This window comes from Ambystoma mexicanum, chromosome 14 (genome assembly GCF_040938575.1).
Source record: "Ambystoma mexicanum isolate Mex_15411 chromosome 14, UKY_AmexF1_1, whole genome shotgun sequence".
NCBI lineage: Eukaryota > Metazoa > Chordata > Amphibia > Caudata > Ambystomatidae > Ambystoma > Ambystoma mexicanum.
Genome location: NC_090940.1, coordinates 216,792,025 through 216,819,650, shown reverse-complemented (window position 1 = coordinate 216,819,650; position 27,626 = coordinate 216,792,025). Strand labels below are relative to the sequence as shown.

The following is a 27,626-nucleotide window of genomic DNA, read 5'->3' as shown; positions in this document are numbered from 1 at the left end:
CTGCGATTCTCACTCAACACAGCCCAGTGTTTGTCAATCCTCCCCTCGATTTAACAGCTGTGATGAATCGCTTGGCTTTTCTGGAGTCAAGGCTGGTACCACGGGTGTGGGAGTATGCTCTGCTCCGCTTTATCAGCGTAGGCTTGCTCTGTGTACCGTTGACATCTGCAACAGAACACTTGTGCTATTGTTCGTAGTCTTAGATTCCCCTCCATGAAGGTTCCGCAGGCCTGGGGTGAAAAGGGCAAGTCCACTTCTCCCCTCGCCACCCTCTATCTTCCTGTTGTCTTTCGCCTTCTGTTGAACTGCCACGTGGTAGTCGTCTCAACGTGCCGTCTGCCGTGTTCGCCTTTCTCGTACTGTGCACTCTGGCTCCACCTTTTATCCCTGTGGGGGAAGGGAAATGGTTGACAGGTGTGTGTGATTCTGATCAATTGCCTGACTTTGCCTGACCCTGGTATTGTGACATGTCAGGTAAACGACTCTAGTGTTTGTCCGTTGTATTGTGCGAAAGTGTTCATGGTGGAAAAAGGGGGAGGCAGTGGTTTAAATTTCCTACATGAGAGGATGAGGAAAAGGTGTTAAAGGAAGGGCGGGGGATTTACTGCATCTCCCTCATCTGTGTCCCACTCCCCAAGGACCCTCATCCAGGTGATCCTCACTCACTGGTCCAATAGCAATGGCTGCGTCCTGGCCACCTGGATGACAGATCCCCGGGGACTAGCTAGGGAGGCACCTTCAGGTTTCTCACAGCCTCTCCCTTCAGAATTATGCTTTGCTGTGCACATACCCCAGTCTTATCCGGTTGCGATGATATCCCAAGAGCATGGAGGAAAGGTGGCTAAGGAATAGGAATATATTGGTGTCGTCGATGGTGAGTAACCTTTTCATTTTATTATATTTTTGCGTGTGTTTAATTCTACATTGTTGCTTTCAAACACTTGTCTGTGTATAGGTGCTTTATAAATAAACATTACCATTACCATTATTCATAATGACTGAAATAATAACTTTGCTTTTATCAGTTGATTGCTGAAGGCTTTAAGGAAGCTGTCCGGTATGTCCTCCCACGGCTTATGCTGATCCCGGTTTATCACTGTTTGCACTACTTTGAAGTATTACAGGTAAAATACAGCATGAACCCTGCACTTTTTAAAAATCTGTGTAATTTATATGTGGCTGTGTTAAGACTTCTTTAAGAAAATCAGGCATGCAAGGCTTACAGATGCTGCAAAAACATGTTACTTCGTCAATGCCTCATTGGTTGGCTGACGATCGATATACTCACTCTGTGTGTAACTGCCATCTGTCTTCCTCCAGTTGTTTACATTGTTTGAGTTGTACTTGTATATATATATATATTTCTGATGCTTGTGAAATCTGCTTAGATCACATGCTATGCATAGGCCGACATCTAGTGGAAGCTGCGCAGTATTATAGTTGTTTTTCAAAACTCGAAAATGGACATCGAAAAGGGGCGTGCCAGTAATACTATCCCTATTGTGACATCCCCCGCACCCATGATCCCTCACGCGTGTAGGTTCCTCAGATTGTTTTTTTCCCCCCATCGTGAGCGGTTGCATATTTGCGAAGTGCATTTCGGCTTATGCCATTGACCTTTATAATTCAAATTAGTATCTCTTTCTGTCCTTTACCGACGCCGTGTTTTGACGCGGTGAAGACTCCAGGAACACTACCAAGCTGACCGTCGGACGAAGATTTTGACGGCGCCACAACAGCCTTGGTAGGCCCTTTCGGCCTCAGCCTTACAGTAGGGAGAGTGGGGGGTGGTCATAAACATGTATATTCCCATCATTTCCCATTGTTGCCCAGCTGTCTGCACACAACATGGAGCGTACTCCCTTTAAATTCTGCCTATCCTGCAATATAAAATATACGTGGGTCGACAAACACAGGGTGTGTAACCTTTGCACAGAGACCACGACGAGGCTCATTGTCGGGCCTGTTAACTGCTCCGACCCAAGACCCTCAAGGACAGGCGGACAAAGCGTTGGGCCCATCACTCCATGCAGGTAGAGGCCACCATTGACGTTGAAAGTGCGTCCACGAAGGGAGCGCGGCCGTCCCTTCGGACTGCAAGGGTGAAGGGGAACCTTGACGTTCCCCAGTGCCAGCCCCCGACCCTAACAGACAGGCCGGCGGTCCTGTTAAGGGGAAGACACCCGGCGACAAGGGCACAACTCTCCCGCACACTAAGCACACTCCCCACAGCGGTGCGAGCGAAGTCGCATGCCGAGAGTCGACGACAAAGGGCAGATCCTCTGATCAGACGTCCTCTGAGGGCCCCATACGGCCGTCTCACGACAAGCCAGCTAAAACAAGACGTCGGACTCAAAACACCCCCACCCGGCTTCGTGGCATCGAAAATCGCAGCGCAAGCCATCCCCGCAGTCGAGACTCGACCTACACCGGGGACAAAGCCATGGAGTCGGGATTGGCCCGTTCTGCTGACCGCCAAGGCCACTACCTCGACCCCTATCTCCAAATGTTTCCTCTAAGAGCAGGGATCATAAAGAAAAACACAAGTCCACCTTCTCTAAGGATAAGGACTCAGGGGATAGGAGAGACCGACCTAGAGAGCAGTCATCCACCCCAGAACCTGTGGTTATTCCTGCCCAAGACACCTATGAGGAGCCTGATCAAGTAGAGAAGCCTGATCCTATCTGTGTAGATGAGGAAGTGCTATTAGAGGAAGAGCTTTATCCCACCTCTACCCCTACATGATTCGTATGACTTGTTTGGCTAATTTTTTCGATGAACATCCACATGTTCTCACAAATCTTGCCAACACGCCTCCCACTACCTAGGCGTCTGGCTCAAACACAAAAGACACAGCCTCTCAGTCCCAAATACCGGTGCAACCGGCTAAGAAAAGATATTTTCCCCCAGTGGAACTGTCCGTGGAGCCAGTCCCCAAAAGTCCCCGCCTCTCCTCGGCCCTGTACGAATTGGATGCAGGGGGTGATGTATACATGGATGAGGATGACCCTTATTATGATGACGTTGATTAGTACAACGCAGGGAGGGTGGGGTTAGGGGGGAATCGATCAGGATCAAGATAACACTGAGTCAGTAGTTTTTGCAATGGACTCTCTGGTCCACAAGACCCTCCTTTACTCGACTCCCCTGTGGACAACCAGCCCCTGTTCAATGATATACTCCTAAGGGCTGCAGAACATTTCGGGATCGAAATACAAGAGATCCAACAGGAAAAAGATTTTGCAGTAAATATCTTGGGCGACCAGAAACCTGCAGCCCAATTTATTCCCCTGCTTAAGTCAGTCCAAAAAAGGATTCAGCCTTCCTTAGAAAGGCCTAATGAAACCAGGGCAGTAAACACCAGAATTGAGAAGCTCTTCCGCCCAGCGCCTGCCGACCTTTTTGTAAATTTGGTTTTATTAACCTTTTTAAGTTGAAAGTCACATTACATAACGCAATTACGATCTCAGAGTTACATAGCGAAAACAGGAATTCCAATAATGCTACAAAATTTTTTTTACATGTTTCTTCCATCCAGCTATTGTAGTCTTACATGAGTTTTTCCCACTTGCCATTTTTCCTCCCCCCACCCCCCTACTGGTCGAATAACAAAGCTCTTGGTCGTGTTGGCGTGTTCTTTTAAAGGGTCACAGTCTTTTTAAAGGTTTTCAGAATGTAGGGATCCGTTTCAGGGCAATTGTCCGTGAGGCTGTCACATTTCTTCGCTTTGATCACCTAGCCGCCTCGTGTACATTGTAGTTGTAGATTTTGGCTGGTCAACGGAACAGCCCGTTAGGGAGGTGTTCATTCTTGTAGTCCATCCATATGGCCTCACACTGTGATGACTTCCCATGCAATTATGGAGTAATCAGTTCCATTATACATATATTGGTGGCAACATAAATCCATTAATTCTTGGTGGGGGTGGATTTGGATTTCCATTTCATTACAAGTGTTGCTCGGGCAGCTAATAACAGCTGAGGCGCTAGGCCTCTAATCTTATTCCAGTCTTCCTCATCCATCTCGAGACCAAACAGTATAAGGTAGGGGCCAGCCACCCGGGATATGCCATCTATGTCCTTGATCCATCCCAGGACCTCATCCCAAAAAATCTTTATCTGGGTGCATCCCCACCACATGTGCCAATAATCAGCGTTTTCCCCACACCCTCGCCAACATTTTGGGTTAGCTGTTTGAAACATTTTGGAAAGCCGGACAGGGTCATACTGCCATCTGTGTAGGAGCTTGATAGCGTATAGCTTGTATTGATTTGAAATAGATGTGTGGGTAGCGGCGTCACACATAGTTTCCCACGTGTCTATACTAATCTGTTCGCCTAGGTCTCTTTCCCATCAGCCTTTGAGCGTTTCTATGGACCCTCCACCTGCAATAATCAACTCTTTATACAGTGCCAATATTAGGCCCTTCATTTCAGTTCTCGTATCCAATATCTTCTCAAGGGGAGTGAGGTCTCTCATTAATTTTGGCTTTCATATTGGCTTCGTTAGGATACCTTTTATTTGTATATATTGGAATGTGGACAGAGGGCCTATACCCAGAGCTTCCATCAAGTCTGGTAATGCTATAAAGGAGTCTTTTCTTTGTAATTGTCCTACTCTCTCCAAGCCTGCCTCGTACCATGATTGAAATCGTTCTACATTAGGGATGTGGTTATTGATACCAGGAGACCATAAGTGGCTTAGGGGGGATGGCCATGTGGTGATTTCATGCATGGTTGTGCCCTGATTCCAGATGTCCCATATGACACTCAAGATTCGGTTCTAAGAAGAAGCTTTTTCCTGGGGGACCATAGCCATTCAGATATTGTGGCAGGTGACAGGTAATGGTTGTCCATTTGAACCCACTGGATGTCTTTGTGGTTACGTAAATGAGGGATCAGTACCCGGAGTTGGGATGCTTCATAGTATTTTCGTAGATCTGGGAGTCCTAACTCTCCTTTATCTTTTGGGAGTGTTAGGGTATCATACGGGATTCTCGCTTTCTTCCCTTGCCAGAGGAATTTAACAATGGTTTTCTTGGTTTCTGTAAAAAAGCTTCTCGGCATCTTAATGGGTAACATTTGGAAATGATATAGAAATCGGGGGAGGCATACCATTTTGATGGCGTTAAGTCGTCGCAGTCAAGATATCGTCAGTTTGTTCCATCTAGTTAGGTCTGCACGACACTTTTGAAGGAGAGGGAGGAAGTTTGCTTCGTAAAGATCGTCTATACGTCTGGTAATCTGTATACCCAGGTATTGTAATCTAGTATGTTCAATCTTAAAACCTAGTGTGGAGAATTTTACCTCTTTTTCTTCTTTTTGTCCTTGTAAGAGAAAGAGTATCGATTTATTTTTATTTATTTTGAACCCTGAGAGCCGACCATATTCTTTTAACATTGATAGTGCCCGGGGGATGGATGTCATGGGGTTAGTGATATGCAGGAGTATGTCATCAGCGTAGAGAGCTGCTTTATATTCCGTCATTCCTAGACGAATACCTTCTAGCATGGGATCTGTTCGCATGGCTTGTGCAAGGGGCTCTACGGAGAGTGCAAAAAGAATAGCAGAGAGGGGGCATCCCTGACGGGTTCCACGTCCCAGGTTAAACCATTTGGAGTATTCTCCATTCACAAAAATAGATGCTTTGGGGGCCGTGTACACAGAGTGTATTGCTCTTCTAAATATTGGGCCTATACCTACTTTACGTAGCACTGCTTTCAGAAATCCCCATTCTACCCTGTCAAAGGCTTTTTCTGCGTCAATCGAAAAGAGGACTGGGTCATTATTTAATGTCTGTGATGTGTGGAGAAGATGAAGGGTCTTACGCATTGTATTTGCTCCCTGTCTCCCTAATATAAACCCAACCTGGTCAGAATGTATTAGCTATGGCATTAATGTTTCCAACCTCGCAGCTAGGACAATCGTGTATATTTTTGCGTCTAGGTTGAGCAGGGAAATTGGGCAATATGATCCACATATTTTGGGGTCCCGTCCTTCCTTGGGAATCATTGTAATCAGTGCACGGGTGAAGAAATCAGGGGCGTTCCCAGTTTTTATTACTTCATTAAAGAGTTTGGTCGTAAATGACGTGAGTTGTGTGCTAAACGTTTTATAGAATCCCGCTGTATATGTATAGCCATCATCCCCCGGGGATTTGCCCAAGGTTAATCTCTTTATTGCGTCTTGGACCTATTGTTCAGATATAGGGGATTCCAGCTGTTCTGAATCTAGTCTCTGTATTTTGGGCATATTGATCAGGGACAGGTATGAGTCTGTTTCTGATTGGTCGTGGTTTGTTTCTGAGGAATATAGGCTCTCATAAAAGTTAGCGAAGCATTCGGGAATGGTGGGGTGAGTGTGCGTTGTTTTAGGGTCATCTTCGATGATCTCCACCACTTTCCGCTCGTCTCACGGAGCCTAGCAGCCAGTAGTTCATCTGCCTTATCCCCCTTTTCATAGGTTTGTGTCAACATTCTGAGTTTGCGGACTATATGTTCATGTTCCAGTAATTTCAAATCTTCCCTCTTTCCCTTTGCCTCTTTGATTTTTAGATGGTCAGTTCCCCTGCCCTTTTTGATGTCACCTTCTAGTTGACAAATTTCGCATCTTAATCTGTGCTCAATTATATTTCGTTCCCTTTTTTTCGTTGACCCTTCCCTTACTAAGATCCCTCTCCAGGTGGCTTTCCCTGCTTCCCACACTTACTGCTTGGGGACTTCACCAGTGTCGTTTGTTTTGAGGAATTCAGTGATTTCAGTCTCCATTTCAGCCTTGAAGGCTGCGTCCTTCCAAAGACTCTAATTGCAGCGCCATTTTCCCCCCTTAGTTGGTAAGTTTTCCCATTGGATTTCATCCAGCACCAGATCATGGTCAGACCATGTGATCGGGGTGATTTCTGAATGTGTTGCAGTGTTGGCGAGTTCTCTGGACAGGTATATTTAATCAATACGAGTGTATGTATTGTGAGGAGCGGAAAAGAATGTATAATCTTGTGCATTGGGGTGCATGTTCCTCCATACATCTATCATATTATATTTCCATCATCTTTGCCATCTCAGTTGGATCATCTCTACTCTGACATCGTACGTCTGGATTACCCGGCTTTCTATCTTTGAGTGGGTCCGCCCACTGGTTGAAATCTCCCCCAAGGATAATGTGGCCTGTGGCTTCTAAAAATATTTTGGGGATTACTTTGCGAAGGAATCTATTTTGTCCTGCATTTGGGTAGTATAATGTTGCAATCGTAAGATTCACCTTGCCTATGTTGCCAGTTACCAATAATGCGCGACCTTCTACATCTGACCATGTTTTCATCTCGACAAACTCTAATCCTTTTCTGACTAGAATACCTACACCTCCCTTTTTAAGTGGGCCTGAACCCCATAATTCTGTTCCAACATGCTTTCCCTAGGACTCTCCGTTCTTCACCCTTCACATATTTTGTCTCCTGTAACAGTAGGATTTCCATTTTAGACCTCTGAAATTCTCTGACCACAAGTGATCGTTTCGTTGGAGAATTGAGCCCCTTCACATTAAGTGTCCCTACCCGTAGAGAAGTCCCTCCCTTCTTGAGTTAGTCTTTAACGCCATTAAACATTTTTCTGAGAGGATGGCTCCTATTGCATGACCGACAGTATAGTTTCATTATAAATTGTATTCTGCTGCGACTGCTTAGAGTTCCCATGAATGTTGCTTCGACCCTCCTTTTTCCCCGCCTTCCTCTATCTCCCCCCTCCTTCCTCCCATCTCCTGTCTATGGCGTTCGATCGAGCCTGGTTAACTGCTCCGGATCTACGTCGAACCACCTGTGGGGACCGTTACGTCACACCCCTTAATCTGTTGTGATATCACAGTTTCAATTGAGCCCTCTTAGTGTCCCCCCCCCAAACTCTCATGTTGCGACTACCGGGATGTCCGTGATTTGACACCTTTTCTGGTCGCATCTTCCACAAAAAATTTACATTTGAGTTCTATCTTACCAGGGATGCAGCTGATCAGTTGTCTGCCTCTGGGGAGAGGTTACCTCTCCTGTATTTCCTTGATCCCTTCACCCACTTCCTTCTGGGGCCCTGGGTTCGCCATTCTCGATCTTCTCTTTTGGGTTCGTCATGGTTATTTCCTTCACCTTGGGGGCCGAGCAGATCGGAGATGCACGCCCTGATGTCTTTTCCGGTTCTTAGTCTGAATTTGGTTCCATCGTATTCAAATGAGAGAGAGAAGGGGTATCCCCATCTATATTGAATGTTTTTCCCTTTTAGATGTTTCGTGAGAGGCCCGCACATCCGTCTGAGGGCAAGTGTCAGCGCAGAGAGGTCTTGGTATATTGTAATATGGGCACTACCTAATGTAATAGTGTCGCATTTCCTGGCCCTCTCGAGTACTCGGGCCTTGTCTTGGAAGCGATGGAATTGGACAAGGACCAACCGCGGTCCACATGGGGGGCCACAGGCCCTATGAATTTGTTCGGTTAGGGGCCCATCAATGGCATCATCTGCGACCAAAAGTTTGATAACATGGAGTATTTCCTTCAGGTCTGCTTAAGTCTCTCCCTCTTTCTCCGGAATTCCGAAGATACGTATGTTGTCCGTCTCTCTCTGTTTTCCAAATCGTCCAACTTGAGCTTAAAATCTTCTTCCCGTTGTTTCAATTCCGTCATCCTGTGATCAAGTTGTGCTTCTAAGGTATCTATAGATGCCTGGTTGTTCTCCACTCCTTCAAGTCTATCCTCCATTTTGTCCAGTCTTTGCGTGAGTGTATCTACCTTGCTTCCTATATTGGCGCTCATGTTTTTAATTTCTCCCAGCAGGGCCGCAATGTCTCCTTTTGTGGCGGCGAGTTTGTTCTCTGTGGTTTCACTGGTTGTCATGTTAGGTACGGAAGATGCAGGGGTGTAGGCAAACGGGGCCAATTTATGTTTCACGTCCATAGGAGGTTTATGGCAAGGCTGGGTAATGGAGTGGGGTGGGGTTTTACTATGTCCAAAGAGGCATTCTATTTGTCGGGTACTCCACCGTGTACTTTTTTGTTCCCTTCGATTCGTCGTGAGGTTACTCCGATATGGGACTCTGGGCGTTGGCGGGGTTGCCCTCCGTTTTCACAGTGTCAGAGAAATGCGCGTGGAGTCTCCCTGTTTCGCGGCCTACATCGTTCGATGTCCAGGCAAATGCATGCAAAAATATTTAGTGTTCGCTTTGCTACCAGCTGAGGGGGGCCTGTGGGGGTGCCCGGCACGCCACGTTATCCGAAGGCTCTACTTCCGAGTCGCTGCCTCAAAGGGGATGCACCCAGAAAGAGATGGGCCTCCTTTGGTTTTCTGGTACGTTCGAGGCGGGTTGCGGCCTTCAAAACGCTGGGCACCGTGTGTATGAGAACGAATCCTTCCTCCGCTTGCTCTCTCTTCAGAAGATCTTGTGTTATTTTTGCTGCTGGGGCCACTTCAGGGCCTGTTTTCCGGTTCGGCAGTCGCTCTGTGTCGCACCGCACGTGAAAGTTTTCTGAAGCTTCGCTGGGCCGCGGGGGGCTTGTGTTTCAGGGGTGGTTTCAGGACGAATTCTGATCCGATTTTCTTCGGGATTTCAGTCGGAGGACGAGGGGACCTTCCCATATCAGTCGCTCTATTGCATCCAAGGCGGAGGGGGCGTTAAGTGGGGATTCAATCCACTTAACGGGGCATGCGGAGCTCACGCAGGGACCATGTTCGTCTCTGCGTCCCCTGGTGGCCAGTGCCTTCTGACCTTTTATAGATAAGGGGACAACTTCGGCCAGACTCTTTGGTAGTCACCACTACCAGGAAGAGAGCTGGTACCCCCTTGGCATTCTCCAAAGCTCCTCCGGACAAGGAGAGCAAAAAACTGTATGCCATGGGTAGAAAGATAGCGTCATCAGCGGCATACCAAGCGCGGATAGCAAATAATTCCACCTTACTATCCAGCTACGACTGCACCAAATGGGATGAGGTGACGGCCCTGGCAGAGTCAGCACCAGAGCCACTTAAATCCAAACTCTCCCTTCTGGCTGCCAAGGGCAGAGCTACAGCTGGCGTTCTTCTGAAAAACAACTTTGACGCAGCGGGTAACGCTGGCCACGTTGTCGCAGAAGCCACCATTTTAAAATACCACGCCTGTTTTAGACAGTTGGGCTTTAAATTGGAAACTCAAGCTACCTTACTCAACATGCCTGTTGAGCAGAATGTGTTGTTTGGTAAAGCAGTAACACCAACCAACAGGCTACCCGGGGTTACCCCAGAGGTCAGCGCAGAGCTCGCGGAAGAGGCCGCGGTTCCCCCACCAGAGGTCGAAGGGCACCCTCCAAGCAATGACCCCCTGCTACAGGTCCCCTCCCATGCCTCCCCAGTCGGGGGACAAATATCTTTTTTCACCCACGCATGGGAGGGTATAACATCAAACAAGTGGGTTCTGTCGACGGTGACAGTAGGTTACTGTATAGAACTCCAGGGAAGACCATCAAACCTCCCACCACGCCAGAAAAAACCATCACAGGAAGAACAACTCATCCTGCTAGAGGAAATCAAGGCTCTATTCCTCAAGGACGCCATCGAAGTCGTGCCATACAAGGTAAACAAGGGTATAGTCAACATACTTCCTTGTTCCAAAGAAAGATCTGACCATGCTCCCTGTACTAGACCTGCGCCCTGCAAACAAGTTGGTCAAGCCACAGAAATTCTGCATGACAACGCTACAAGAAGTAATCCCTCTGTTAAAATGGGGTGATTACATGGCAACATTGGACATGAAAGATGCTTACGTTCATATTTCAATGTTCCCAGCGCACAGAAGATTCTTGCGGTTCAAAGTAGCAGACCAACACTACCAGTTCAAGGTGCTGCCCTTTGGGATAGCCTCGGTTCCAGGGATGTTCACCAAGGTACTGGCGGTGGTGGCAGCGCACCTGCGCAGGGAGTCAATCCCAGTGTACCCTTACTTGGACGACTGGCTGATCATGGGAGAAACGTACAATCTTTGCAAGCTAAACACGCAAAGAACTGTAGACCACCTCTTCCAATTGGGCTTCTCAATAAACGAGGAAAAGTCATGTCTGGTACCAAACACATCGAAACAGTTCCTAGGAGCTGTATTAGATACAAAGACATGCTTAGCCTTCCCATCCATGGAAAGAGTACAAAACGTGCTTCAACCAGTATCAAGCCGGTCTCCGGATAAGCGTACGCAAAGCTATGCGTCTACTAGGTATGATGGCATTGTGCATTTACCTGGTCCCCCACGCACTCCTACGCATGCGACCAATGCAGGAGTGGTTGGCGGAACAATGGTCTCAGGCAAGTGGTCAGTGGGACGATCTAGTGGTTGTTTCGCCAACAATGGTTCAGAACATATGCTGGTGGTCAAGGGAGAATCTGCTCAAGGGGAAACCTTTCCACGAACCGGAAGCGCAGGCGATCGTCACAACTGACGCGTCACTTTCCGGGTGGGGGTCCCACTACCTTCAGCACACGGCCTGTGGTCACAAAAGACCGCACAAATGCATATAAACATACTAGAGTTATTGGCAATCCTCAAGGCACTACAAGCCATAGAAGAACATCTGACAAACCAATCGGTACAAGTCCTAATAGACAGCACTACCGCTATGTTCTGTGTCAACAAACAGGGAGGTACACACTCTTCAAATCTGTCCAAGCTAGCGCAGAAAATATGGAAGTGGGCACTCAGACGAGGAATGTCCCTATCCTCCCAACATGTTCCAGGGGTACTCAACACTCTAGCGTACTCTCTCAGCAGAGATCCTCTGCCAAGAGAGCACGAGTGGCAACTGCACGCAGACATAGTAGACCACATCTGCTCTCTTTGGGGCTACCCCTCTCTAGATTTGTTCACTACAAAAGAGAACAAGCAATGCCCAGACTTTGCGTCCAGATTCCCCCTACCAGACTCCAAGGGGAGCACCCTATGGGTGAATTGGTCAGGGAGATTTGCTTACACTTTTCCCCCCCGACACCATTAATCAGCAGGGTAGTGAACAAGATACACAGGGAACGGATGACACTCATCCTAGTTGCTCCTATGTGGGCGAGACAACCATGGTATCCACATCTGCGCAAACTGGCAATGTGCGACCCCATCAAACTCCTGTACCAAGTCAACCTTTTGACTCAACATGGGGGGGGGGGGTTCAACAATACATCCACAACCTCACTCTTTGAACCTGGCAGCATGGCTCCTGAAGTCATAGAATTCGGACACCTTAATTTTTCACAATGGTGTATGGACATCCTGAAAGAAGCACGGAAGCCAAACACCAGACACTGCTATTTCCACAAGTGGAAGAGATTCGTCATTTGGTGTCAATCTAGGATAAACCCCTTAGTGTGCTCCATCGCACATTCTTACTTAGATGCTCCACCTGTTGGATTCGGGGTTGGTCTATAATTCTCTTAAAGTCCACCTAGCAGCTTTATCAGTATACACCACCTCTCAAAGTAAGATTTTATGGTGGAAAGTGCCAGTCATTAAGGCATTCATAGAAGGAATAAAGAGACTACACCCTCTGGTCTCTAAGCCCCCGCATGGTTGGGATCTAAATGTGGTACTAGCAAAACTCATGGGACCCCACCTTTGAGCCTTTGCATCAGGCTACTCTTAGACACATAACCTATAAAACTGCCTTCTTAGTAGAAATTACCTCCATAAGAAGAGTCGGCGAACTCCAGGCCTGGTCAGTGCAGGACCCTTTCTTTATCATTCATAAAGACACATTGTTTTTTTCAGACGCAGCCTAGATTCTCACCTAAATTAATTTCCAAGTTTCACGTAAACCAATCCATCGAGCTCCCAGCCTTCTTCCAGAAGCCAACAAGCTAAGCTCAGGTCAAACTCCTCCATGCACTAGATCTGAAGAGGGCGGTTCTCTACTACGTAGATGAGACCAAACCGCTGATGAAGACTGATCAACTGTTCATCTCCATGGCTACAGGCAGACAGGGAGAATTCGTTTCCAAAAAAGCCATCTCCAAATGGATAGTAAAATGTATACAATTATGCTATTCATTATCAGACAACAACACTGCCTATTACACCAAGAGCCCACTCCACACGAGGTACCGGGGCCACTCTAGCCTTCGTTGCAAATGTCCCCCTAGACAGCATTTGCAAGGCAGCTACATGGAGCTCAGTTCCTACCTTCACTCAGCACTACTGCATTGACACCCATTCCAAGAAAGATACACCGGTGGGACAAGCGTTTCTAAACCATCTATTTGCCGCTACTCCTTCTCCTGACTCAGCACCTTCTCATAACATTGCTCGCTAATCTATGCATAGCAAGTGATCTAAGCAGATTTAACAAGCATCAGAAGGAATACATTACTCACCGTAATCGTATTTCTGGTGCGTGTATCTGCTTAGATTCACATGCGCGCACCCTTCCTCCCCTGAGAGAAGGTGCATAGATGTTACATGAGCTTTTCATATATCTGCTTGGATACTCTGTGCTCACGCTACTCCTCATGCTACCTCATGTCAGAAAAAATACAATCTGAGGAACCTACATGCGTGAGGGATCATGGGTACAGGGGACCTCACAAAAGGGATAGTATTACTGGCACGCCCCTTTTTGACGTCCATTTTCGTGTTTCAAAAAACAACTGTAATACTCTGCAGCTTCCACTAGATGTAGACCTTTGCATAGCATGTGAATCTAAGCAGATACAAGCACCAGATATACGATTACGGTAAGTAATGTATTCCATATATATATTTTTTACAAATATTTTGCTTGTGGCTCTCCTTAGATCACACGCTCTACATAGTCCGACATCTAGTGCAAGTCGCAGAGTATTATAAGATTTGTTTTTGAAACTCAAATGGATATCGACAGGTGTGTTAGTAATACTATCCCTAGTGTGACATGTTCTGTACCCATGGTCCTTCACGAATCAAGGTCCCTCAGATTGTTTTTTTCCACCTCCGAAGTTGTCGCAAATGCACAGTTCTCTTCCAGGCTGATGCCTTTAATTAGTCAAAGGTTTACTTGCAGACTCTCTTTCCTTATTGTTCACTTTTGCCGCATGGCCAACAGACTGCTCGATGGCTTTCAATGAACAACCTCACTGTCGACGACTGACTGATTGACGGCCCATTACAGTTGGGAGAGAGGGCGGAGGTTCTTCATACTGACCTCTTTATAGAATGCATATTCTGTCACCCCCTTTTTTCTCACCAATCTGCCCTTTTAAAAAATAATGGACAAAAAACTCCCTTTACATTTTGTCATACCTGCCACCGAAAATTCCTGTGGAAAGACACGTACTGAGTGTGCAATTACTTTCTCCCAAGGGATCACCCTGAAAAAGCTAGCGAATCGTGTAAACTTTTTGGGCGAAAACCTTAAAGGATCGGCGCACCACTTCTCGGTCGCTCACGCCATGCAGGCCGAGGCCACAATCAACGTGAATTAAGACTCCAGCAAGGGCAGTATCGGGGTCATGAGTGATGCCGAAGGTGAGCAAGGTTAGTCGGAACCTCATATGCGGGTCGCTGACTCCAATAAGCAGGCCGGCAGTTCTGTGATGGAGAAGACACCCGGTGGCCAGAATACATACAAGCCCAAGAACACTAAAAACACTAAAGGACACTAAAAACATGCAGCACAACTGACTTTTTGACGGTTCAGTCGAGCATTAAGGCCCACGGAGAAAGCCTAGGCTGCTTCAATGTCCTCTGGGCAATCACGTATGCTTTCGTTCCATGACAGTCCTCAGAAACTGGACCCTAAGGTTGGTTTGGACACTACACACAAAAAGGCCCTCCTTTCGCGTGCCGAAAAACAGGCGGCGAAAGACGTGTCGACGTCCCCCAAGAAAACGCAGAAAATGCAGGGGTTAATCAAGAAACGCGTTGGTGCTTCCCTGCTTAAAGCGAGGTCACTGAAAAAGTCACAGATTTCAATGCCTTTGTGATCGAAAACTACACAGGCTGCAATCCCCCCACACCCCTGCCTCCCCTGTAGACTCTCTCTCAGGGGCTATGCACCACAAAGGTCAAACTCCCTCCTAGGCCGCCCCTATCATGTCAGGATGCCCACCTTCCTGTGACTGTACACCTGAACAGTTTAATAACATTTTGTGGAGAATGCCAAGTTTTGTGGACTTCATGGATAGACACCCAGATCAACTATCATCCCTTAAAGATGCCTCAGTCAGTTGTCTCAGCACAGCAGGACCCTACCAAAAAGTCTTGTCTTGAGCCGCAGCCTAGCACCTCTGCTCTAGGTGCCCCAGCCCCAACCTATCAAGACCCCTCTCAAGATATGTATTATGACATCCCCTCAGGGTCACAAGACCCGGGGTCTCAAGGTGACCTTTATAGTCAAGACCAAGACCAATCTTATGATGATGGCTTTTGCGTAATCCAGTCGCCAAACCACCGTTACAAGCCCATAATTAACTGCTATTAAAGGCTGCACGTCACTTTAACATCGACACTCAGGAAGCACAGGTCGACAAAGACTTTGTGGAAGATATTCTGGGGACAAAAGGTCTGCCACCCAGTTTATTTCGCTTCTGCAGTCGGTACAAAGACTCATCCAGCCATCCCTACTGGCGCCTAGTCTCACAAGGGGATCAACCCCAGGATATAAAAACTATTCAGACCGAATGTCACTGACACCCCTGTATATCAGTCAGCTTAAACCAGATTCATTAGTGGTCACCACCACCAGAAAGCAGTCACTCCCCTGCTGTTTGCCAGACAATGAAAGCAAAAAAATATATACATTCGGTAGAGAGGTCGTCTCTTCTACGGCATACCAGACCAGAATCTCCAACAACACTACGCTTCTAGCTAGTTACGGCTGCCACAAATATGATGACCTAGAACGCCAAATTGAAGCTGTCCCGGGAAGCCTCAATTGTTAGACTATTACAGAAGGCAAGCAGATATCAAACTGCATCCTGAAAAATAACTTAGATACAGCAGATAATGCAGGACGCATCATAGCAAAGGGTGCGCTCATCACGCACCACACCCAGCTCAGACAATCAGGGTTTAGGTTAGAAACTCGGGCAATCCTCTTAAACATGCTGGTGAAGCCTAATGTATTACTCGGGAAGACTGTCAAAGACTCCCTTAAAAGTGCTAAGGACGAAGATGACACATTCAAATCACTTGGCCAGTTAACAAACAAGCCCTATGTTCAGCGGGGCTCCTCGAACTCTAGACGTTTTTTGGGGGCCAGGTTTCTCAACGTTCCTTGGGCTACACTCATGGTGGATAGTCCTCTTGGGGCCAAGCGCAAGGTCATGGTTCCTCTTCCAATTTTCAAAGAGGAAATAAAAGGGACTGAGGTAGGGGCAGAACCACACCTGGGAGATGCTTGACCCCTCCCAAACAGTGACACACCACCTCTTCGGGTCCCGTCCCATGCCACTCCAGTAGGTGGCCACATTTCACACGTCACCCATGCATGGGAGGGGATAACGTCAGACAAGTGGGGGTTTGTCCACTGCAGCAGGAAGGTATTGTATCGAGTTGGTACAAAAACCACCCTACCGCCTGCCAAGAAACAGGAAAATGTCAACAGAAGAAAAACGCATACTGTTGGAAGAAGTAAAGGCACTGCTGGAGAAGGACGCCATAGAAATCGTTGCAGCAAACCAGGTAAACAAGGGTATTTATTCAATGTACTTCCTTGTGCCAAAGAAAGACCTTTCCATGCACCCAGTATTAGATCTGCGCCCTGCAAACAAATATGTCGAACCTCAAACGGTTTGCATAACCATACTCCAAGAGGTAAACCCACTCCTAAAACGAGGTGACTACATGGGCAACATTGGATATGAAAGATGCATACCTTCATATTTCAATGCTCACTGCGCACAAAATATCTGCATTTCAAGATAGCAGAAGTTCACTACCAGTTCAAAGTACTCCCCTTCGGCATCGCCTCAGCACCAAGAGTATTCACAAAGGTGCTTGTAGTGGTGGCAGCACACCTGCGCACTAAGCCCCAGTATACCCTTATCTGGGTTACTGGCTAATCACCAGGGAATCTCCTCAAATTTGCAAACAAAATATGAAATCAACAATAACATTTCAATCTGGGTTTCTCCATCAATGAATAGAAATCATGTCTAGTCCCCAGCCAAATAAAACAATTTCTAGGGGCTATTCCAAATACAAAAGAGGAGCTGGCTTTCCCCTCAAAAGAGAGAGTACAAAACAAGTACCTCACTAAAAGGTTGGTCGCCAGATAACTGTACGCAAAGCAATGTGTTTGCTCGGGATGATGGCCTCATACATTCACTTGGTTCAACACGCGCGTCTGTGCATGTGTTCAATGCAGGAATTGTTAGCAAAACAATGGTCTCAGGCAAGCAGTCAGTGGGACGATCTAGTTGTTGTTTCGCTAACCCTGGTGCAGGCTCTTCACTGGTGGTCCAGGTCCTTCTGCGTTCCAGCACAAGTGATCCTATCTACAGATGCATCACTCGCTGGATGGAGAGCTCACGTTCTTCACCACACATCCCATGGCCAGTGGGCACATGCTACTGCCCAAAGACATTTCAACTTCCTAGAACTCTTGACAGTCCTCAAGGCTCTTCAGGCCTTTCAGTCACATCGCACTGGTCAAACAGTGCAGGTCCTCACAGACTGCACCACTGCCATGTTCTCACTGAACAAGCAAGGAGGCACACACTCTGTCTGTCCAAGCTATCCCAGAAAATATGGAAGTGGGCACTAAAGCAGAACATGTTCCTTACATCTCAACATGTTCCAGGGGAACTCAATTCTCTGGTAGACACTCTAAGCAGATACCTTCTACCAGAAGGGGAGTCCTTGTCTCCTAAGAGGCAGTCTCTCCCAGTGAGGTCCCGCTTACCTCTACCTCTGTGGAGGATATTGCATAGCATGCTTACCTTCCTAGCCTCACAAGGAAAGTCCCCACCTTGGGGAAAAGTGGCAGAATCCTGCGATTTGTCCCAATACCTACAAATAACATGCATGCATACCATACTTTCTGTATTAACTACTACAAATGTGAGCATTTCTATACAATTCCCCATCTGACCCTAAGCCAAGGGATTCTGTTGTACCAGGCATAACCCAGGCAGTTGATCTCATTTCCCATGGAAATTATCAACATCCTGAGAAGGCAACAACAGGTAAAACACAGACAACAGATTCAAAGTTAAAACAAACATATTTATTAACTCAAATGTCAGGATGGTTGAAGGGCTTACTTGCCCCATACAAAGTTGGGATTTCCATACCTAAAGACAAGTCTAGAAGTTGAACTTAAGTCTGTCTGTGTCCAAAACCTGTACTTGCCTTCAGAACTACAATTAAACAATGTGTATGGATGCCAGTGACAAAGGAAATAGTGTTCCAAATAAAGTTCTGCGGTTCTTCCAGCGCCTGGCTTACTTTTCGGCTCCCCATCCCCAAGTTCAAGCCAGTTCTGCAAAGTTTCCATCCCCAAGATGGCACCGAAGTTCATAAGGTCTCAGGTTTCCCTTTCCTAAGACTTCAGCTTGTACTTAGTCGCAATCTGTCAATTTTCAAAAGCAGTGCCCGGTCAACTTTATATTCCTTCTGGTTTCTTAACAGTTCATTTAGATTGCTTTATTGTTTGACTTCAGCAACCTCTTTAGCTTTCACAGAGTAGGTTATTCCCGGTCTAGGCGCAGTTGTCGGACCACACTGTCCACCCATTACAGGTCACACAACCAAGAACCCTACCCTTTCTAGCCCACACAGGTTCTTCTGTATCAGTTGACTTTTCCTTGCTAGCCTCTTGGCTTTGCCACAATGTATTTTCTCATACAGTTCACTACTGTGTGGTGTTCTTGTTCCTTCACCACGTTTCTTTAATACATTCTTGCAATATTCCATGCTTGCGTTCCACTATATTTCATAAGGTTCATGCTTTTCTTTCAATATATGGTACGTGTTTTCCACACAAACTTATCGGTTCATAGCTTTGCCAAAAGTCTTCAGTTATTTTGGTATTCAATAACTTTGATCTTTTACTCTGCTGCTCACCCTTTGTATCGTCCTTATTATTCCCCACAACCTGTTGCCTTGGGTTTATTTCCTCTTGCACATACTTTTCCATTCATTCAGCATCTATTTTGGCTTCCCAACAACAACCAGGAGCGCCCTGGTTCGAGTACTCTTCCCTTTTCACTGAACGGTCCCTGGCGTCTCCTCTGGATGGCTGTCCTCTCTCTCACTCTTTCTGCTCCGCCGACATGGTTTCTTTTGACTGTGAGATCTTTGCTTTCTTTCTGTGTGTTGCCAGCAGCTCCACTTTCTTCCCACGGACACTGCTGGTGACTCGCAGCTTGCAGATCTCTTCTGCGTCCGCAGCTCTGGCTGCTCTCTTCCCATCAATAAGGGTCACACTTCTGTTGCCCTCTCGCGGCCCACTTCTTGGGGTTGCTTGCCCGTATCCTTGCTCTACTGCAGGACTCACCTCGGCTGCCTCCTGGTATGCAGGATTCTCCCTTTGGGCTTGCAATGACAGGCCCGGATTATCTCCTGCTGGTCACTTTCCACACACTTGTCGGCTCTACCTTTTTATACACCTTCAACCACTTGACAGTTTGCAGGTGTGAGTCCATAATTTCAATTGTACTGTTATATTTAGTGGAGCACTCATGACATGCCTGACCCTTGCAACAGTCTGCGGTCCTTTTCCTCGTCTTAGTACTAGAGTGGCGAAATGACTTACTAGTGATCACTACTCTTAGTCGCCTCTACCTCGTCCTAGTACTATAATGGTTTAAATGAGGGGAAATGATATGATAAGTCATTTATAACGCGCCTGTACACAAGTGCTTCTAGGCGTGACAAGACAATAAAGGGAGGACAGAAGGAGGACAAACTGTCACGGCCGCCAGCGACTGGCGTCTGTGGCGAAGGTGGACGCGAGGACGCCATTAAAATGTTCCATTACGTTCCTCCTCGTCTATCAGACTCGGTCTAGTTGTTTTCAAGATGGCCGCCGCCGTTTGTATATATATCACTCGGCTACCGGCGGTTCGGCGCGTTGCAACTGTGTTATTTCCTTGCCCTGTTGCTTGCGCTAGTTTTCCCTTTGGATAGTCTACTTACTATCTTCCTGTGATTTCTCCACCTCCCGTTCCCTACGGGCCGTACCCCTATCTCTGTATCCTGTTTGCCTTCTTTTGTGTTTCTGTTCCCGTGTTTGAATCTCTGCTGAGTATTATTCTCTCTAAGTGATACTGCTCTCGGATTTCTCCGTTCACTCTTGTCCTCCACCCCGAGGGGTACCCTCCTGTTAACTGCCATCTCCTATTCCCTCGAATAGCAGAATCGCCGACCTTACCTATTATCTGGATATTTTGTCGAAGGATCATTCAACCTACGACTGTGCTGACGACTCCCACAATCTTCACGTCTATACCGGATCCAGGGGTTTTTTGCCGTTCCAGTGGTTTTTTCCCCTCTGGCTGTCGCGGAGGGGAGTCACCGTGGGGTTTCTTTGTCTGAGAGTCACGGTGGCTTCTTTCCGAGGTAGACCATATCTTCTAAAAAAGAAGAAGCCGTACACAGGACTTACCCGTCGGAAGAAACTGGACTATTCAGGTGAGGAGGAAGAGACCGGGGAGGGTTATCGATCGAGTGAAGACGAAGATATAGCTGATCACCTAGCAAAACCTGTAGCCAATATTGCCAGTCCTGATAGTTTGCAACGCCTAACAGAAAACATGGCTACGCCACAACAACTGCAAGAGCTGGTGACAGCTGTCCAAACCCTCAACGTAAAGGTCCAAACACTAAAGGCTGACAACGTGGCGCTCCAACAAAGAGTAGCTGCAAGAGAACAACAGACAACTGATTTACCCCCACTACCCCTGGTGTCAGGTAAATTCGACGGATCGGAAAGAAAGGTTAAGGAATTCCTGGAGGCCTGTAACATTCACTTCACCTTCCGCAGAAATGCCTTTTCCACAGATCATTCCAAGGTGGGGTTCATGATCACGCACATGACGGGAAACGCCTTGGCATGGGCTACTCCATTGGTGTCCCTATCAGACCCAGTGTTGCAGGACTATGCGGCCTTTAAGGAACTGCTGCGACACACCTTTTTGCGAACCGAATGCTCACATGTGGCTAGCGAAGACTTGCTGGACATACGTCAAGGGAGTACCGACTTACTATCTTATATCTCCACTTTCAAGAAACTTGCTACAGAGGCGGGTTGGCAAGAGCAGGCCCAGTATACCATATTCCGCCGGGGCTTGCGAGAAGAGCTCAAGGATGAGCTTGCCCGGATCCCGCGCCCAGACACCTTTCTAGATCTTCAAACTGCGGTTCTAAGAATCGATTTCCGCCTGATGGAACGAAGAAACGAAAGGAAGAAGGTTCGAGGTCCACAATCTTTCATGGATATACCCCCCGCCTCCTCCTCACCTGTATCGCGTCACGCGAGAGAGGAACCCATGCAGATCGGAAGCACCAGATCTCCGTTGACTGCCGAAGAAAAGAAGAGGAGACGTGAAGGGAACCTTTGTTTATATTGTGGAGGAGCCAACCATTTGCTGAGAGACTGTCCCGATGTGCCCCCAAGGAGATCGGGAAACGACCGCCCTCGATAGTCAGTGGAACGGACTATCGAGGGGCTACACCTTGTTCCTATACTACACTTTCTGTGGCCTCTTCTCAGATGAGCGAAGATGTACGTCTCATGGTGATAGCCATCAAACTCCGCTTCCGGAACAGAGAGATAGAGACGCAGGCTCTACTGGATTGTGGTGCGGCTGGAAACTTCCTTGACACTTTTTGGGCTGATAAGATGGGTCTGCTAAGAATCGAGAAAAAGGAGGACCAAAAGGTTGAAGGAGTGGATGGTACACCCCTATGTTCAGGACTCATTACCCACACCACTGAGGAGATTCAGGTGTCCATATACCAGCATTCTGAAAACATAAGGTTTGATATTATACGAGTGGCCCATTTCCCTGTCATCTTAGGAATAGGCTGGCTCAGGAAACACAACCCAACGGTGGACTGGTCTAAGAACCTACTAAGTTTCCATTCCGCCTTTTGCCTAAGAGAATGCCTTCCAGAACCAACATACACAACTGTAAAGACCATGTCTGCTGTCGAAGGCAGTACAATCCATTGCATACCAAAATGTCTTTCAGAATACAACGAGGTCTTCCAGGAGCAGACCCCCATTAGACTCCCTCCACATCGTCCAGAGGATTGTGGTATCGACCTAGTGCCAAAGGCATTGGTCCCCTTTGGGAAGATGTATTCCCTCTCAGTATCGGAGAAGGCTGTACTCCGATGCTACCTTGATGATAATTTAGCTAACGGACTCATAAGACCTTCCAAATCCCCCGCTGGGGCCTCTCTGTTTTTCATACCCAAACGGGATACCAAGGAGCTGCGGCCCTGTATCGACTATCGGGGGTTAAACAGAGTGACCATAAAAGATCGATACCCTATGCCCATTATATCAGAGATCTTAGAGGCGGTCCAAGGCTCTGTTGTGTTCACTAAACTTGATCTACGGAATGCGTATCATCTACTCCGCATAAGAACCGGAGATGAGTGGAAGACGGCGTTTCGCACCCCCTATGGGTTGTTTGAATACCAAGTCATGCCGTTTGGCCTAGTCAATGCACCATCTGTTTTCCAGAGATTCATGGACCGATTGTTTTCCGACCTTCTTAACCTTAACACAGTGGTTTACCTGGACGACATTTTGGTCTTCTCCCGGAGCCAGGAGGAACATACCCGACACGTCAAAGAAGTTCTGCGCAGACTACAACATCACAGTCTTCTGGTAAAACCTGAGAAATGTGCATTTGCTCAATCCTCATTGTCTTACTTGGGATTTATCCTATCCGACAAGGGGGTTACTATGGACCCAAGGAAGGTGGATGCCATCTTGTCATGGCCATCGCCTTCTTCGGTTAAGGACATTCAACGTTTCCTAGGACTGGCAAATTTCTATAGGAAGTTCATTCCAAGTTTTTCCTTACTCACTCTTCCTATTACATCCCTTCTCAAGAAATCCACAGGCCCCTTCATCTGGTCTAGTGAGGCTGAAGAAAGCTTCCTCAGCTTAAAGCACAAGTTCTGTGCGGCTCCTATCTTGAAACAACCAAACCAGCTACTACCCTTTATCCTGGAAACTGACGCTTCTGCAGCAGCCGTAGGTGCTGTTCTTCTTCAGAGGGTCGAGGACCTAGAGCATCCGGTGGCATATTACTCAAAAACTCTAAATCCTAGCCAACGAAACTACTCAGTCATAGAGAAGGAATTACTTGCTATGAAATTGGCTTGTGTGGAATGGAGGCATTTGCTCCAAGGGAGCCTACACCCGTTCCAGATACGAACAGACCATAAAAATCTGCAAATACTCAAGCAGCAAGAGTGTTATAACACCCGCCAGGCCAGATGGGCTCATTTTTTCGCCCAGTTTGATTTTGTCATCACATTCATCCCTGGCTCTCAAAATCTAGTTGCCGATGCTCTCTCCCGCAGAGACGATGTTATCTTCCCTTACAGAAAGGAGCTTATGTTTCCCCGTACCCGGATCATATCTACAGTGACTAACTTCTTGGATGAAGTACGAGGAGCCTGCCTCCAAGAACCTGCTCTCACTATGGGAAATCAACCGGTCACCACTAAGGACGGGTTGCGCTTTATCCACGGAAGACTGTTTATTCCTTCCAGTAGTCTCAGAAGACGAGTCACTCAGTGGTGCCACGATTCCAAGACTGCTGGTCACCGAGGAGTACGAGGTACTCTGGAACTTCTCCAAAGGGTTTTCATCTGGCCGAACATGAAGGCTGACACACAAGTCTATGTTAAATCCTGTATGGTATGCCTACAAAGCAAATATTCCACCTCGAAACCTATGGGGCTGTTACAACAGGAGCCGGTTCCGCTTGGCCCCTGGAAATGCATTTCTACGGATTTTATTGTGGAGTTGCCGGTATCCAAAGGCTGTACCTGCATTATGGTAACCGTAGACGCTTTCTCGAAACTTGCACATTTTTCTCCGTTGACTAAGATCCCATCCGCCTCGGTCATGGCTGACGTATTCCTAAAGGACATTTTTAGGTTACATGGGCTTCCTCAAAAGATAGTATCCGACAGGGGCAGCCAGTATACCTCCAGATTCTGGGCAGCATTGTGCAATTCCTTGGGCGTGGAGAGAGCTCTTTCGTCGGGGTTTCATCCCCAGACAAATGGACAAACCGAGAGGTTAAACGGTACCTTAGAGCAATACTTAAGGTGTTTCATAAATAAACAGCAAGACAACTGGGTGGACCTGCTTCCCACAGCAGAGTTTGCATACAATAACGCTGTCCACACGGCTACAGGAACTAGCCCATTCTTTTGTACCTACGGATACAACCCGCAGTCCATAGTTCCGTGTTTCTGGGAGGAAACTAACGTTCCTACTTTGGAGAACACCCTTGCGCAGATCAAGGAGGCCCATAACACAGCCAGTCAGAGCCTCTCTAAGGCTAGAAATCATTACAAAGAGCAAACGGATAAACACCGAAGACAAGTTCCTGTCTGGGACAAAGGTTCCAAGGTCATGCTGTCCACCAAGTTCCTTCCTCGATGGGTTCGGCCTTCTAAGCTGTCACCCCGCTACATCGGACCTTTTGAGATAACTGCAAAGGTCAATCCTGTGGCCTTCCGCCTCAAGTTGCCAAAGGGACTCGGGCGGATTCATCCCGTGTTTCACTCATCTCTCTTACGCCCCTTTGTGCCAGATACCCGGAAACAAGCATCCCCCAAGCTGTGTACTTTGCCAGTTCCAGCTTCCGAGGAATATGAAGTTTCTCGGATACGGGACTCCCGTTATCATCGGGGACGTCTTGAGTATCTCGTTCATTGGAAAGGATATCCTTCCTCAGAAGACACCTGGGAACCACAGTTCCATATTCACTCCCCTCAACTGTTACACAAGTTCCACCGACTACATCCAGGAAAGCCGGGTGGGAGAAGCCTTCGGAGGGGGCATACTGTCACGGCCGCCAGCGACTGGCGTCTGTGGCGAAGGTGGACGCGAGGACGCCATTAAAATGTTCCATTACGTTCCTCCTCGTCTATCAGACTCGGTCTAGTTGTTTTCAAGATGGCCGCCGCCGTTTGTATATATATCACTCGGCTACCGGCGGTTCGGCGCGTTGCAACTGTGTTATTTCCTTGCCCTGTTGCTTGCGCTAGTTTTCCCTTTGGATAGTCTACTTACTATCTTCCTGTGATTTCTCCACCTCCCGTTCCCTACGGGCCGTACCCCTATCTCTGTATCCTGTTTGCCTTCTTTTGTGTTTCTGTTCCCGTGTTTGAATCTCTGCTGAGTATTATTCTCTCTAAGTGATACTGCTCTCGGATTTCTCCGTTCACTCTTGTCCTCCACCCCGAGGGGTACCCTCCTGTTAACTGCCATCTCCTATTCCCTCGAATAGCAGAATCGCCGACCTTACCTATTATCTGGATATTTTGTCGAAGGATCATTCAACCTACGACTGTGCTGACGACTCCCACAATCTTCACGTCTATACCGGATCCAGGGGTTTTTTGCCGTTCCAGTGGTTTTTTCCCCTCTGGCTGTCGCGGAGGGGAGTCACCGTGGGGTTTCTTTGTCTGAGAGTCACGGTGGCTTCTTTCCGAGGTAGACCATATCTTCTAAAAAAGAAGAAGCCGTACACAGGACTTACCCGTCGGAAGAAACTGGACTATTCAGGTGAGGAGGAAGAGACCGGGGAGGGTTATCGATCGAGTGAAGACGAAGATATAGCTGATCACCTAGCAAAACCTGTAGCCAATATTGCCAGTCCTGATACAAAAATAACGATCTTACTAGGCCTTGTGTCATTCAGATTGTGGAAGTGCGGGACGGAGAGAGAGGGAGAAGTGCCGGGGGAGGGCGGGACAGGTGGCTCATAAGTTAAGAGAATCGGGGACTGTAGGGTTGCAGATACAGACACGTAAGTGCAGGGAGGCCCGGAGGCAGTGCAAGGGCAACTGGACAAGTTGGAGCCGGAACCCGAAGTTCAGTGGCTGGTCAGGGGACCATTGTGCGGAGCAGTCTGGGAAATCAGCAAGGGAGATGGAGGGAGAAAGCAGAAGCGAAAAGGAAGGTCTTGAGTTGCTTCCGGAACTGGAAATGGACCTGCTCGAGTTTGAGAGAGGGAGGCCCCTGATGAGGAAAGAGATCTCCCCCCACTCTTCTGGAGAAGCGCCTGTCCCTCAAAGAGTTTGAGGTGGATGAGCGGATGGCTCGAGAAGGAAGATGCTTAGGAAGAGAACATTGGTAGTGCAGTCCCTGGCCCCAGAAAGCCTTGTGGACGATGCAGAGGGTCTTGAACTTGATCCTTGCAGCCACAGGGAGCCAATGGAGAGGTTTCAGAGCTGCAGAGATATGATCCCTGGGCCTGAGGCCAAGGATAAGTCTAGCAGTGCTTTTCTGGATAAGTTATAAAGGGCAAAAAGTAGAGGCACATGGATTTACAAAGAGGCTGTTATCCAGCCTAGAGAGGACCAGGGCTCTGGAGACAGGGAGCTTCTGGGAGCAAGTGAGAAGAAAAGGATGAATACCTCTGAGGAGGTGCAGCTGATAGTGTGATGTCTTAGAGATGTCAGAAATGTGAGGAGAGAAGGAGAGGGTGGAGTTGAAGATGTCCCCAAGGTTCTTAGCCTTCTTAGGAAGGAGCAGGTACAGGGGCCCATGGTGGGCGGCCAGAGTGAGAGGGGAAAGCAGGGAGCAGGTGTCCCAATGAAGACTATCTCAGTCTTACTGGCATTAAGGCAGAGCTTGTTGGAGGCACACCATTCCTGATTATGCATTAGGCATTCTGGTATGAGAGAAGGAGCAAAAGTGGCTCAGGGGAACCTGAAGGAGATTAGGTGGTCATCTGCATAACACTGAAAGTTAGAGCAGAAGGTCGAGATGCGGTGGGCAAGAGGTGCCAGATAGTGGTTGAAAAGCCAGGGAGAGAGGTTAGACCCTTGGGGAACAACACTAGTAAAATGAGAGATAGAAGAGACAAAAGACCCAATTTGGACCTGGGAGGGTCTATCAATGATAAAGGAGGCCAACCAGGCCAGGGCCTGACCAGAGATACCCAGGTTGTCACGGAGGCGATTGAGCAGGAGGGCGTGGTTGACTGTGTCGAAAGCAGAGGCTAGATCAAGGAGAATGAGGACAGAAGGAAGTTTGGGGTCCAGATTAGAGAGCAAGTTTTCACTGGTGTTCAGGAGAGCAGTTTCTGTGCTTCTGGGTGCTCTGAAGCCAGATTGGTGGTCATGGAGACAACTAACAGATTCAGTATGTAGATTAAGCTGGCAGATGACCAGCTTTTCCAGGAGTTTGCCCAGGAAAGGAGTGATGGAGCTCGTGCGACAGTTTGCCAGAGAAGAAGGATCGGCAGAGGGCTTCTTAAGAAGGGGGTGCACAAGGGAGTGCTTATGGGGGAAGGGAAGGTTCCAGTGGCAAAAGAGTGATTGCAGAAACCGGCCAAGACTGGAGCAAGGGTGTCAATGTGGTTCTTGATGGTTCTGGAAGAGCAGGGAAGCACCTGCTTTGACCAGCCTTTCCTTGATTGGACTTGTCTAGAAAACTTGTCGGGGGTGAACAGGGGAAA

At 47.7% G+C, this 27,626-nt stretch overlaps 1 protein-coding gene across 1 annotated transcript in view; it reads left to right on the top strand.

The window, feature by feature from the left end:
• SOS2 (SOS Ras/Rho guanine nucleotide exchange factor 2) overlaps positions 1–27,626 on the top strand; it is a 1,344,468-nt gene that overhangs the window by 558,382 nt on the left and 758,460 nt on the right. Inside the window, exon 8 of the mRNA XM_069638977.1 lies at positions 1,026–1,124. Within this exon, the coding sequence (XP_069495078.1) occupies positions 1,026–1,124 (99 nt within the window). The remainder of the gene's footprint in view (positions 1–1,025; positions 1,125–27,626) is intronic.